General features: G+C 41.3%; 1 protein-coding gene across 1 annotated transcript in view; it reads right to left on the reverse strand.

Moving 5' to 3' along the window:
- Positions 1-1200: 1200 nt before the first annotated feature.
- The window catches only part of DCX (doublecortin), a 92428-nt gene continuing 80569 nt past the window's right edge, over positions 1201-13059 (reverse strand). Inside the window, exons 6-7 of the mRNA XM_069985928.1 lie at positions 4361-4455; positions 1201-3158 (exon numbers count right to left, since the gene is read on the reverse strand). Coding sequence (XP_069842029.1) covers positions 3102-3158; positions 4361-4455 — 152 coding nt within the window. The 3' untranslated portion in view covers positions 1201-3101. The remainder of the gene's footprint in view (positions 3159-4360; positions 4456-13059) is intronic.

The raw sequence follows: 13059 nt of genomic DNA on the forward strand, positions 1-13059 counted from the left end.
AACAGTTTAAAATGACCTTTTGGACTTCACAAATATGGATGGAAATTTGAAAAATTGGTTTTCTCTCTAGAGATTCAGCAAAAATGAAAGTTTAGAAAAGGTGTTTCGGATAAACAACAATCCAAAAGTAAATGTTATCAAAAGGTTACAAAAACATTCTGGTAGATGAAAAGAAAGAATCACAGTGTTTTCAGGAGTGACTGCGACATAGGCTATATAGAGTATACTGATGGTATTGGGTAGATGGGGATGGAGGGTTTGCTCAACACGTAATTATGGACCTGCATGACTACAGATGCAAAGAGATGCCATTAAAGATAGGTCTGGGCTATATGATGACTTCTGCTCTTCTGCAAACTATAATTCAATCAATGTAATTCTTTAACATTGAGGTATGCAAAGCAAGCGGCTCAGGGTGGGCACCAGCAAATAGCAATTCATAAGAACATGGCTATAAAACAAAAGTCAGACCAACCAACATCAATGGGGAGCCCATCCATCCACACAGCAGGTTCTCCTTCTGCTGTGAAGCTTTACTTATCCTGTCTCTTAACAAGCAGCAGTAAGTCACAGTGTAGCATGGACCTTATTATGGACCTTATAGATATATACCCTGCTTTGATTCATATTGAAATAAGGCACTTGTAGCAACATCCACTAAACAATACAGGACGTTTAGAATATGCTACTACTAACCAAATGGCAGGTTTCTTAAAAAGCACCAGATGTACAATATAAATGGAGGCATCATTTGTTTCCAGTTATATGGATATTATTGAAATGTCATGGTAAACTAGCATTCTATAGTCAAAGAAGCTCATATGCAGAACCCATAATATAATGTATTAGATCTTCAGAATATAATGCATTAGATTTACAGTTAATAGGTTGAATCTTTAGGCTGGGTTCACACTACGTATATTTCAGTCAGTATTGTGGTCCTCATATTGCAACCAAAACCAGGAGTGGATTAAAAACACAGAAAGGATCTGTTCACACAATGTTGAAATTGAGTGGATGGCCGCCATATAACGGTAAATAACGGCCATTATTTCAATATAACAGCCGTTGTTTTAAAATAACAGCAAATATTTGCCATTAAATGGCGGCCATCCACTCAATTTCAACAGATACTTTCTGTGTTTTTAATCCACTCCTGGTTTTGGTTGCAATATGAGGACCACAATACTGACTAAAATATACGTAGTGTGAACCCAGCCTGATACTGTAAATGTGATATATAAACTATCAATGTTTTAGGTAAAAAAAAAACAATAGCACTGGAAAATTTAGGGTCTTTGTCTATTTAAATGTCCAGGGTATATCCTGCTCTGGTCATATTAGCCGTGTACACTGGCAACTGACCAAGATAAAGTACCATTCCCTACAAAAATGATTAGTCATGTCTTACCCATATTAAGACCATATATACTGTAGCAACTGCAGTGTAGAAACACCTAAAAAAAAAAGTTACTCCAACCCTCAGCAATTTTACCTGGGTGGCTTTGGTAGACCCTGATTAGTTGCTACCTGTTACATACCCAGGACCCCCTTGAGGGATGCAGAAAATTGTATAGCGGTAATATTCATTGGAATGGCTCTTGAAAAAATCCATGTCCTTGATGCTAAAACAACCAATTTCAGAGGAATTGAATTAATTTTCATTTGCAGAAAAACTTTTTAACAAATCTGCTTAGAATGTATATACCCTTAGACTAGTTCAGATCTTGGTTCAATTTTATACCAAGGACAAATTTAGAATTCTAATTTTGTCCGCTGTTTTATTTGTAAAGTTAGTGCTGTGCAGCATTGTCTTAGAGGATGTTTCTCTCTATGGCTACCACAGCAGTAAAGAGAAGCAGCCTGACCTCATGTCCCCCCTTCTAGATGCGGCTATCACAAAAACTTGCATAAAATGTCATTTAAGAATTAAACAAATATTTTTAGCTTTTGAGTACTTCATATGCAAATTCTGCTAATGTTCACACTTTTATATTTGATGTAATACAGTTCTGCCCATAAATTCAGACTATAGGCTTGGATTACCGTGATATATTACTATGGTTGTATAGTGTCTCCTGGAATTTTGAGTCGACCAATTCTTAGCAGTAGAGGAACTCTGTATCTGTAATTCTGGGAATCTAATAATATACAAAGGCATATTAACTTAAAAACAGGATTTAAATGGCTCAGATATGTGTTTTTCTATTATAAAGAGATTTTTGCCATCTGCTGCTAAAGTAGGGAGTCATTGGTGGTTGGGGCTAGAGAAGAATCTAGAGTCTAACAACATATGACAGAAGCAAATAATCCATTGTAAGAAAAGGGACTGAAATTGTGCTGGGGAAGTATGGAGGCCCATCTGGTGCCTGAGTCAGTCACTCCCTGAACTGTATTAAGAAATATTTTCCGCTTATTAATCTGACTTCCTAAATTTGACATCTGTGTAAATATTTAAATGGTAACTGCTTATTCCGTTCAGTTCAAAGACAGGTGAACTTTTAGGAGGGGTATAGAGTTTTCTTAGTTTTTTGTTCTTTCACAGATAACTGATTGGAATATTCTTACAAAACAGTGACCAGAATTAGTTGCAAGTTCCTGGCGATAGGGGTGAATCTTTGCGTTTGAGAACATTGCCTAGTTTAAGTAAAAAACCATAAATCATTGCAATTTAAATTCTCATTACAGAATGTAAAAGGGGAATCTTGGTTATCAATATAAAACATACAAAATGATCCACGACATACTCTCCACATTTCCTAGTTTACCCTACATGTGCTTGGATTGTTACATCAATTCACAAAAGCTGGTGATCACTGCCATCTTTTACAGTCAATAGAAGCACCATAGTAGGTACCAGGGTCAACTCAAGAATGACACACATGCATACAGTACATAATTTTGAAGCCTGCTTCATCACTATAAAACAGTTGGTTATCCCTGTCAGGTTGGGTCACATGTAATTCATGACACAAACTATAAATCACATAAAAATAAAAATAACAGTGAAAGCTGTAATTGGATCCTTTAAAAAGCACCAACGTGCTGGTCTGATCTGCTGGATGATCCTCCTCATGGGGGATACATTACACTGTTACTCTTTACATGGAATCTCCAAGAGAATCAGAGTCATCCAGGGACAGGGGAAGGTACAAATCCTGTAAAGAGAAACAAGGGCAGCATTTGTTAACTTCAAAAATATTATGGGAAAAAATGAGACAAGACAATGAGAATCAGACATGTCTTGTTGATGACACTAACATTCATCATACATTAAAATGTGTAACTGGTTGACATAAAAAAAAAAAAAACTTTTAAAGCTAGTAATATAATAGACATCCTGCCATTATTTTTTTTGAACCTGTAAAAGTGTCCCATCAGTAGGAAAGTATGGATTCTAAAGCCCATTGTAGCCATGTCCCCTTTCCTTCAAATAGCTCAGTCATGGGATGTTAAAGTTATCCAAGACCATAGCTTGAAGCAGGACCTGCCCGCTCAGGCAAATGGATGTTTTTCAAGCCACAAAATGAGAAAAAATAACTTGGTGAACATAGCCATATTCCTATCACCTGGTGCTGGGGAAAGCTGGAGCCAGTCCTGGAAAACTGGGAGAAGTTTCCCAGGACTGGATCCAACTTCTTTGCAGCACACAGGGAGGAGCAGCAAAGAATGGCAGTCAATTAAAAGGCAGAAGGCGGGTGAGCGGATTCCAGAGATTAAGCACTTAGTTATTGCTGTAAATTCGCTCATCTGTACTTTTAAGTGATCGAGAGCACAAAAGAAATACTTTGCATTAGCAAAATTGCTGTCTTTGTGTTTTGGCCCCTTTCTCTACCTTTACAGTTGACAGTTCGTTGCCTAGGTTGTCGACCACTGCTCTCAGCTGTAAGAGTAGTGGCCAGGGATGGCCGGGATCCTCGGAAGCCGTAAGTATCTACTTTCAAACTCTTGTCTACCTCTGAGGTCACGAATATCTCCAGGGCTTGGATTGTACCTGGACACATGTAACCTCAATTGGAGACACAGCAACGTCAAGCTGATTCAGCTCAGCATCACTGCGTTCCGTCCTCACTCCCCCCTCTATAATAAAGTGTTAGCCTGCAACCTCAAAATACTAGACTAATAACAAAAACTAAATCCACAAGATTATTTTTATAGAAAGCCCAGCACATACTAAATTAATAAAAGTCCTTTGTAACAAATATATATTTATTATTTGTTTTCCTATCAGATATCCTCTCTATAGTGTTTTTTTACACCATAAAATGTATAAAATAGTTATATAGTCAATGAGGCGTAATTATGTAGATTAATAATCCCTAGCTTTCTAGACAATAAATTAGGAGAAGAAACATAATACCTTGTGCTTGCGAAGACTTCCAGGACTGGTTGGGGTGGAGATCGGAGACTGCTTGGATTTAGGTGTAGATAACTGACTGCTTGAAGTTCCATTAGCTGTTCAGAAAGAAACATACACTTATAATATAATACATACAGTAAGTAATGTATGCAACATTTTTCAGCCTTCTTTGACCTCTGAACTAAGAATCCCACAAAGTGAAACCTCCTTGAGGCGACCACTGATAGTTGTATTTATGAGGGGTGGTCTTTTCCAAGGAGATGGCCTGTATGATGGAGGTTAAATGGGCACTACAAATTGAACCTTCACATATTACCATATTACTTACTAAATCAAAAAACTCACACCAACACCTGGATGGTGGTATAAAACATGGCTATGGCCTCTTTACTTAACCTTAAGCTCTTAACACAACTCCAGTTAATATATAAACTATAATTATCATAAACCTGAGGCATAAAGGGGCTAATTTACTAAGATTGTCTGTTCTTCAAGAATACTAGTTTCCCAAACTGACAGATTTATTAATGTGCTCTATTGCCCTTAGTAAATCTGGTGTGTTTTCACATGAAAAAACTAAAGCCCAACCATCCCAACCCACTAGAAGTGGCTAATTTTTAGAACTGGAAACCTGTAAAAAAAATTACAGCTTGTTTAATAAACATGTAGGTCATTGTGTGTTTTAAAGGGACATGCCACGCCCACAGACCACCTAATTTTCGGATCTTTGGACCAAAATTATGGGTTTCTGGCATTGTTATGTTACACACAACTGTTTAAACCGACAGGGAAAATGGACACAACCACAATTTTTCGGACAGAATAACATTAGTAAATCAGCCCTATTGTGCCTGCCAAACCCGGAGCGACATTACCCCCAATAAAGATACAGTATTCTTCTTCTCCAGACCGCCGGGCACCCCTGACTTCATTCTGCCACAAAACATCACCTGACCCAGGCGAGCTCCAAACAGAGCCCATTAACAGGCAGATGTCACCTTGACCCTGCACATCAGTCATTAGCAAACGCAAAGCAGCCAGCCAATGTCATTGGGCAGGTGAACTTCTGAGACTCAAAGAGCGGGAAAAAACGCCCAGCTCTTTGACCCCTCACCTGAAGAATAAAACATGGGTCACTTGTAGTCCTGTCATAGTAAATCTGGTCTGGATAAAGGTGGCCTTGAGGATTCATTGACAATACATTTTAGCAGTAATATAAATTAATGAAGGCTGTGTATTTAAAAAAAAAGACCCTGTGTCCCCCAAGTAGAGATGATTCAGCTACTAATGAATAGTGAATAATGAAACTAAACAGACAATACAGAGTCTTGTCTAAGGGTGCATTTACACTACGGAATCCACGCAGATAACATGGCGGGGATTTTGCCGCTCCTGCTTGACTCTCCGCACATCTCATAGATTTATTTCTATGCTTGGCCAGATTCCGCTGCCCTCCCAAAGAATTTACATGGAATCTGCCCGAGCATAGAATAGAGTGTACGGCATGGGCGGGGATTCAAGCAGGAGTGTGCGATGGCAAGCGGCAGAATCCACAGGATGTTATTTGCACAGATTCCATAGTGTCCTTCAGCAAATGTCATACAGTAACATCAACCGCAACAGAAACCATTAAAAATAATGCCTCTAGAGATGAGCGAACCAGGTTTGGGTTCGAGTCCATCTGAACCTGAACGATCGGCATTTGATTAGCGGGGGCTGCTGAACTTGGATAAAGCTCTACGGTTGTCTGGAAAACATGGATACAGCCAATGACTATATCCATGTTTTCCACATAGCCTTAGGGCTTTATTCAAGGTTAGCAGCCACCGCTAATCAAATGCCGAACGTTCGGGTTTGGATGGACTCGAACCCAAACCCGGTTCGCTCATCTCTAAATGCCTCTGTATGAAATAGCATGGCACACTGCAATATACACCATAAAGCAAATAAATTTCAACCCTCAAATATAGCATCTAGAGGCCAAAATGGTACTCTTCTGGTTTCTGTTAGGTAATGTGGTCTATAGATACATTTACCATATATGCCAACAACTTTCCCAGTGCATACAGTAAATGTGACACAGTGTAAAAAGAGCCCTGTAAGCACAACATTCACCAGCAATTCCAGATTCCCAGCCAACCACATTTCATTCCCTGTCTCCTACTGCACTATTTCCTACTCTCATATTATTAACTTACGCTGTACTTTAACCCCCTCCACACTATTCATTTAGATGAGCTGTTTAGGCAGCATTCCTGTTATTTTTCGATGTGTAACATGAGAACAGAGCCGACTGGCAAATAAATCATCAATGTCATTTTTTTTCATTCCGCAGTGTCTGCAGGATTCCAGCATAATCCTTGGCTCAGGCATAATGTATTGCCATATAGAAGATAAGAAGCATTTCTGTACTCTATCTGAAGTCCATTCATTGTTTTGCTGCGATCAGATAGAGTAAACGATGGTAGTAACAATCACAACTAACAACTATTGTTCTGTGAAATTTGGTGAACGATTTCAGGTTAAAGATAAACAATCTCGTTTGCGATCGTTTATCGTTAGTAGCTAATCGTTAAAAATTACTCCGTGTAATAGGACCCTAAACATTAAAGGGGTTATCCAGCGCTACAAAAACATGGCCACTTTTCCCCCTACTGTCGTCTCCAGTTCAGGTGCGGTTTGTAATTAAGCTCCATTTACTTCAATGGAACTGAGTTTCAAAACCCCACCCAAACTGGAGACAACAGTAGGGGGAAAGTGGCCATGTTTTTGTAGCGTTTTTTTCATGGTTCTGTGAAGATGTTTTTGCTAAATTTGTATTTAGTGTGTGTTTTATGTCTGTCTGTCCCTTGTTTATTGTGTTGCCTCTCTTGCCTGGGCTTAATATTTGTGCCACCTACCATGACCCTTCTTCCTCTACATAATTTGGCTACTTTGCCACATGCCTTTAATTCTCTAAAGACTTGTACTACTGCCTTCTGGTCCTTTTGAGTTTGGCCCAAAGTCAAGCTGGTTGGTGGCACACGGATCCACACAAGATGCAAGTGGCACAAGCATGGCTCAACTACCATGTTATAATAAATATTATAAAGATTTTGTACTTTTAGGTGGCAACAATTTAATTTGAATCCTTTACCCAACTTCAACTGGTATGGCCAGTAGTTTCTTGTAAAATTTGTATAGTCTATAAAGTGGATTCCCACCTGTCATCACTCCTTAAATGCATCTTATGTTCCTAGCAGACATACCCCATAAAATATGGTAGCTTTCAGGTAGACATTTCACTAAACAGTGCCGAAGCTTCTATGTAAGAAATAGTTTTCTGAATAAACACAACTTTAGGAAGCGAGCATTACTTAAAGAACTTTTGCCCCTGGCATTTGTCACAAGAAATATTTCAAATGTTGATATTCAGCATCTATATATTCTCCAGTGCTTTAGATTTCACGGAATGTCAAATCTCACAGCAAACCTAAACCTATTACGTACCTTGGTATTTACAGGATTGGCTTACTGTGCCCAGGTCTGCTGGAGGCCAGACCTTAGCAAAATCACCATGCCCTTGACATGTACAGAATGAGACAGGATGAAAGATATACAGACGGCAGAAGGAATATGCTTTTCTACCTTTCTGCTAAATGCAGCATATCTCCAAGATTATGTAGACAGCTGCTGACATTTAAATAAAATGTAAAAAACACAACACAACAGAAACATGGCTGAATCATCCAAAATACGCACGGCAGAAAGTCTTTTGGCTTTAACATATCTTAAATTAAACCAGTTACTAACTAAATGTCAACTAGGTCTAGCTGGTCTTGACCGTTCTATCATGCGATTTAATTCTAGAACTTTACTTTATGGGCCATTTCTTATGGATACTATGCAAGCTGGCACACCAGCATAAGAAAAAGTGCTGACTCCTTGGACCCCTGAAGAACCATTATAGCATGTTCACACTGGAAAAATCTGTTGAAGATCTGCAGTAGAAACCCAAGGCAAATTCTTTCACTTTGGGGCTAATAAATGGGAGTAAATGACATCCTGGCTATATGGATTTTGTGTCTTATCGGAAGCTACCTTCCCTTATTAACAAATAATGGTCCACATGCCTGTATTTTATACAGTACTGCACCCTAGATGCTGCAGAGCATTATAGTGCACCACAGAGGCTGTAGCTCTTCCTGCTGGAAAGGATGAAGGCATTTGATATCCATTAGCAATGAACAGGAAGTTCCTCCTCAAAATGGGCAGTCTCCTCATTATACATAAGGATAAAATATCAGAGATCACCTGTTGCACATAACCCTGTATATACTGTAACCTGTTTATGTGGAAAAAAATATCTCAAGCCACTATAAATAAAGATTAAATTGGTGCTCACTCTAAAAAAAAAAATAAAAAAATTTGACACGTCCCTGAGAATGTGAAAGGTTTTGATGGGTCAGTATTTGAGTGTTCAGATCCCCAAAAGTTGTTAAATCCAGGGGAAACACTCAGCTAGACGATTCAATCTCTGGCTCATTGTCTTTTTCTGTCTTGCTGTGGCATATGAGCCACATGGTAAATCTATGGAGACCATCTCCAGCAGCGAGCAGCGAGATTACAGCAATTCGGGGAGTGAATCACCTAGCCTAGTCCCTCTCCCAGCTCTGTTTAACAATTGGTGGGGGTCTAAATACCCAAAACCTGACCAATCAAAACTTTGAAATGTCCCTAGGACAGATACAGGAACACTTTAAAGGGGTAGTTCACCAATTCTTCTTTTAAATAAACTGGTGCCAGAAAGTGCCAGAGAAGTGTAATTTACTCCCATTAAAAAAAAATCTTAAGTTTTCCAGTACTTATCAGCTGCTGTATGTCCCACAGGAAGTGATATATTTTCCAGTCGGGAAAGCAAGAGGGGTTTTATATGGGGACGTGCTACTGCTCTGGACAGTTCTTGACATGGACAGAAGTGGCAGCAGAGAGCACTGTGTCAGACTGGAGAGAGTACACCACTTCATGCAGGGCATACAGCAGTTGATAAGTACTAGAAGACCTGAGATTTTTTAAATAGAAGTAAATTACAAATCTCTGTCACTTTCTGGCACCAGAGGATTTGAAAAAAAAAATATTTTTAGTGAACTAACTCTTTAATTTTCTACAGAAAAAAAAAAAATCTATGTCATGTAAATAATGCATTGCAAAAATATATAAGTCAGATGCTCAATGTTTTGTTTTTGTTTTCTCCCTGTTTAACTGTGTTACCATTGAAGGGAATCCATTGTCATGATAAAGGAGGATCTAGGAAATATGATGTGCCACCACCTTGCATCCTATGGACCCAGAGACTGAGAATCTGCAATGCAGCTGGGAGCCTTTACTGAGCAGCTGCAGTAAAGCGTGATCACTTTTAAAGATTTCTGTACCTTAAAGTAATTATTTTTATTAAGTGTCCAATACTCTTAAACCTCCTTCAATCTAGCAGGAGCAGGTTGGATGCCCAGCTGTCAGAGACAGCCGAAGACCCTGAGGAAAGAACTGTCTCTGTTGCATCTTACATAGTGCCCAGTGAGCAATAAGCTGGGAGTGGCAATGTTGCTGCTTTTTGCCAGGGAATAATGTCAAGGTAGGAGGCCATTTTCCCTCATAACTTTGCTTCCTATAAATGTCCCAGTTACAGTAGAAAACTTATAAATAAAAGTGAATATCCTTTATGACCTCATAATGGAGGTATTGTATTAAAAATGTGTACAAAGAAATACAGTATGTGTAATGACCATCTCTGCTCCCCCCAGCCTGTCCACTCTGCTCCCCGTCCGCCTCCACCGCCTCTCTGCTCCCCGTTCCTCTTATTTCCCCTGTTACACACCTCCTGCTCCTCCAGCCTGTCCATTATGCTTCCCTTTCGCCCTGCTGCCATATGCCTGCCGGGAGGTGTGTCCCTCTGCTCCCCGTCCGCCTCCAGTCCCGTCCACCCCGCCCTGCGACATGCCTCCTGCTCCCCCAGCCTGTCCGCTCTGCTCCCCGTCCACTCCAATGCGATAGGTGTGCCACTCTGCTCCCCTGTCCGCCCTGCCGCCATATGCCTGCCAGGAGGTGTGCCGTTCTGCTCCCCACCCGCCTCCGGTCCTGTCCCCCCCGCCACCATATGCCTGCCGGGAGGTGTGCCTCTCTGCTCCCGTCCGCCCTGCTGCCATATGCCTGCTGGGAGGTGTGCCGCTCTGCTCCCCTGTCTGCCCTGCTGCCATATGCCTGCCGGGAGGTGTGCCGTTCTGCTCCCCACCCGCCTCCGGTCCTGTCCCCCCCGCCACCATATGCCTGCCGGGAGGTTGCCTCTCTGCTCCCGTCCGCCCTGCTGCCATATGCCTGCTGAGAGGTGTGCCGCTCTGCTCCCCTGTCTGCCCTGCTGCTATATGCCTGCTGGGAGGTGTGCCGCTCTGCTCCCCTGTCTGCCCTGCTGCTATATGCCTGCCGGGAGGTGTGCCGCTCTGCACCCCTGTCTGCCCTGCTGCCATATGCCTGCTGGGAGGTGTGCCGCTCTGCTCCCCTGTCTGCCCTGCTGCTATATGCCTGCTGGGAGGTGTGCCGCTCTGCTCCCCTGTCTGCCCTGCTGCTATATGCCTGCCGGGAGGTGTGCCGCTCTGCACCCCTGTCTGCCCTGCTGCCATATGCCTGCTGGGAGGTGTGCCGCTCTGCTCCCCTGTCTGCCCTGCTGCTATATGCCTGCTGGGATGTGTGACGCTCTGCTCCCAACCCGCCTCTGGTCCTGTCCCCCCTGCCACCATATGTCTGCCGGGAGGTGTTCCGCTCTGCCTCCATCCACCCTGCCGTCATATGCCTGCCGGGAGGTGTGCTGCTTTGCACACCCATCCACCCTGCCGCCATATGCCTGCCGGGAGGTGTGCTGCTTTGCACACCCATCCACCCTGCCGCCATATGCCTGCCGGGGAGGTGTACCGCTCTGCTCCCCTGTCCACCTCTGCCGCCATGCCTTCCGGGAGTTCCCGTACGCCGCCATATGCCTGCTGGGAGGTATGTCGCACTGCTCCCCTGTCTGCCCTGCTGCTATATGCCTGCTGGGAGGTGTGCCGCTCAGCAACCCCGTCCCACTCCGCCCCCAAACATAGAGCCGGGTGACTCCTCAATCGTTCATTCCATCATCTCCCTGAAATGATCAAATCCCTAGGGAAATGATGGAATGGCGTGTTTATTTCATCATTTTCCAGGATTTGATCAAATCCCTGGATTCTATCATTTCTATCATATATATATATTTATACAGTATATAAATACTGTGTATATATATATATATATATATATATTTATTTTTTTTATTTTTTTATTTTTTTATTTTTAAACCAAGTTTTGTTAGCCCAGAAATTTTGCAACATTCATCAAGGCCTGTGAGTTTTTCCACAGCACATAAAAATGTACAAGGGCAAAAAAGTTGTGCAGATGGTAAATGTGCCCCTTAATCTCTAATAAAATTAAAAAGAAAAAAAATCTATAAAAAGTTCTAAACAGCTTTAAGTGATATGCAAATTTTAATTTAAAAAGGTTGTTAAACCACCATGTGTGCAAAATCTGCAAAAATGCTGTTATTTAAAACCTAAAAATTCTGGTCATCAGGAAATCTTGAGAGAAATCTGTTTGTGCGACTCTTCAATATACGGTATATGAGTAATACTTTATTCAAAGTATCCACACTGTTCTGTACCAGTCAATAAGGTGGCTATTAAATATTACAATATAGCCATATAAAAACAATGGCAAGTCCTCTTCCCTTTTAAATGCTACATGCATTAATTCTTCAAGCCTGTTTGGAAGGTTTCTTGGAAGACATATAGTAAGAAATATAATAAAGGAGCCTGAGTTACGTCACAATGGGCAGCTCAGCCAAACTGCTAGGTTTCCCGTAACCCCTGTGGGCCATCTCATATAGCTGACTTCTTTATATTTTATGGTTTGTTCAACAGTTAAATAACAAGCTGTGTTTGCTGCCATTGAAATGTATCCATCTTTCCATTTTCCATTCTACTGGGATTTTTGTGGTTTCAATTAAGTCTTGGTAGAGCTACTCAAATATAGTTCATATATCAGTAGAAATCTGTCAGCAATATGCTTGGCCTCTGTATGTACTATTGAATACACTGGTGACACTATATAAAGAAGCAAGGAACTTTAGTCATTTACACAATTGTCCTTTTTGTATTACAGACACAGAAGACTATTTCTGTTACTACTACACTACTAGTACTACTACTATTTCCCATCTGAAGTGCTCCTTTCCTCCATGTTTTCTCCCAAGATTGAAAGGTTTTCTCACTAATAAAATTTATGGTAAAAAAGGTTGATTTGTCATAAATGTCTGATGTGTGAGGTCCAGCCACTGGCTATTCTCTGTATCTTCCATAGTGGCAACCAGTCTCATTTCAGCTTTTAGGATCAGTAGGTAATAGCTGTCAGACCCCAATCCCTTCTGAGAATATACAACTGAAGTGTTAGCAATGTGTGGCAAGAAGAAGCCACTTCTAAAACACCATTTCTGGCCTTCACAGTAAGGGTAAGTTCAGACTACGGAATGCGCATGGATAAGTTCCGGTGGATTCCCTGGCTTTCACTCGTTCACGGCAGCATGCCTCTCCACCTGTGCCATAGACACCATTCTATGCACGGCCAGATTAGGCATTTCAATGTCAATTCTTTCGGCGGAT

This window comes from Dendropsophus ebraccatus, chromosome 10 (assembly GCF_027789765.1).
Source record: "Dendropsophus ebraccatus isolate aDenEbr1 chromosome 10, aDenEbr1.pat, whole genome shotgun sequence".
Classification (NCBI taxonomy): Eukaryota; Metazoa; Chordata; class Amphibia; order Anura; family Hylidae; genus Dendropsophus; species Dendropsophus ebraccatus.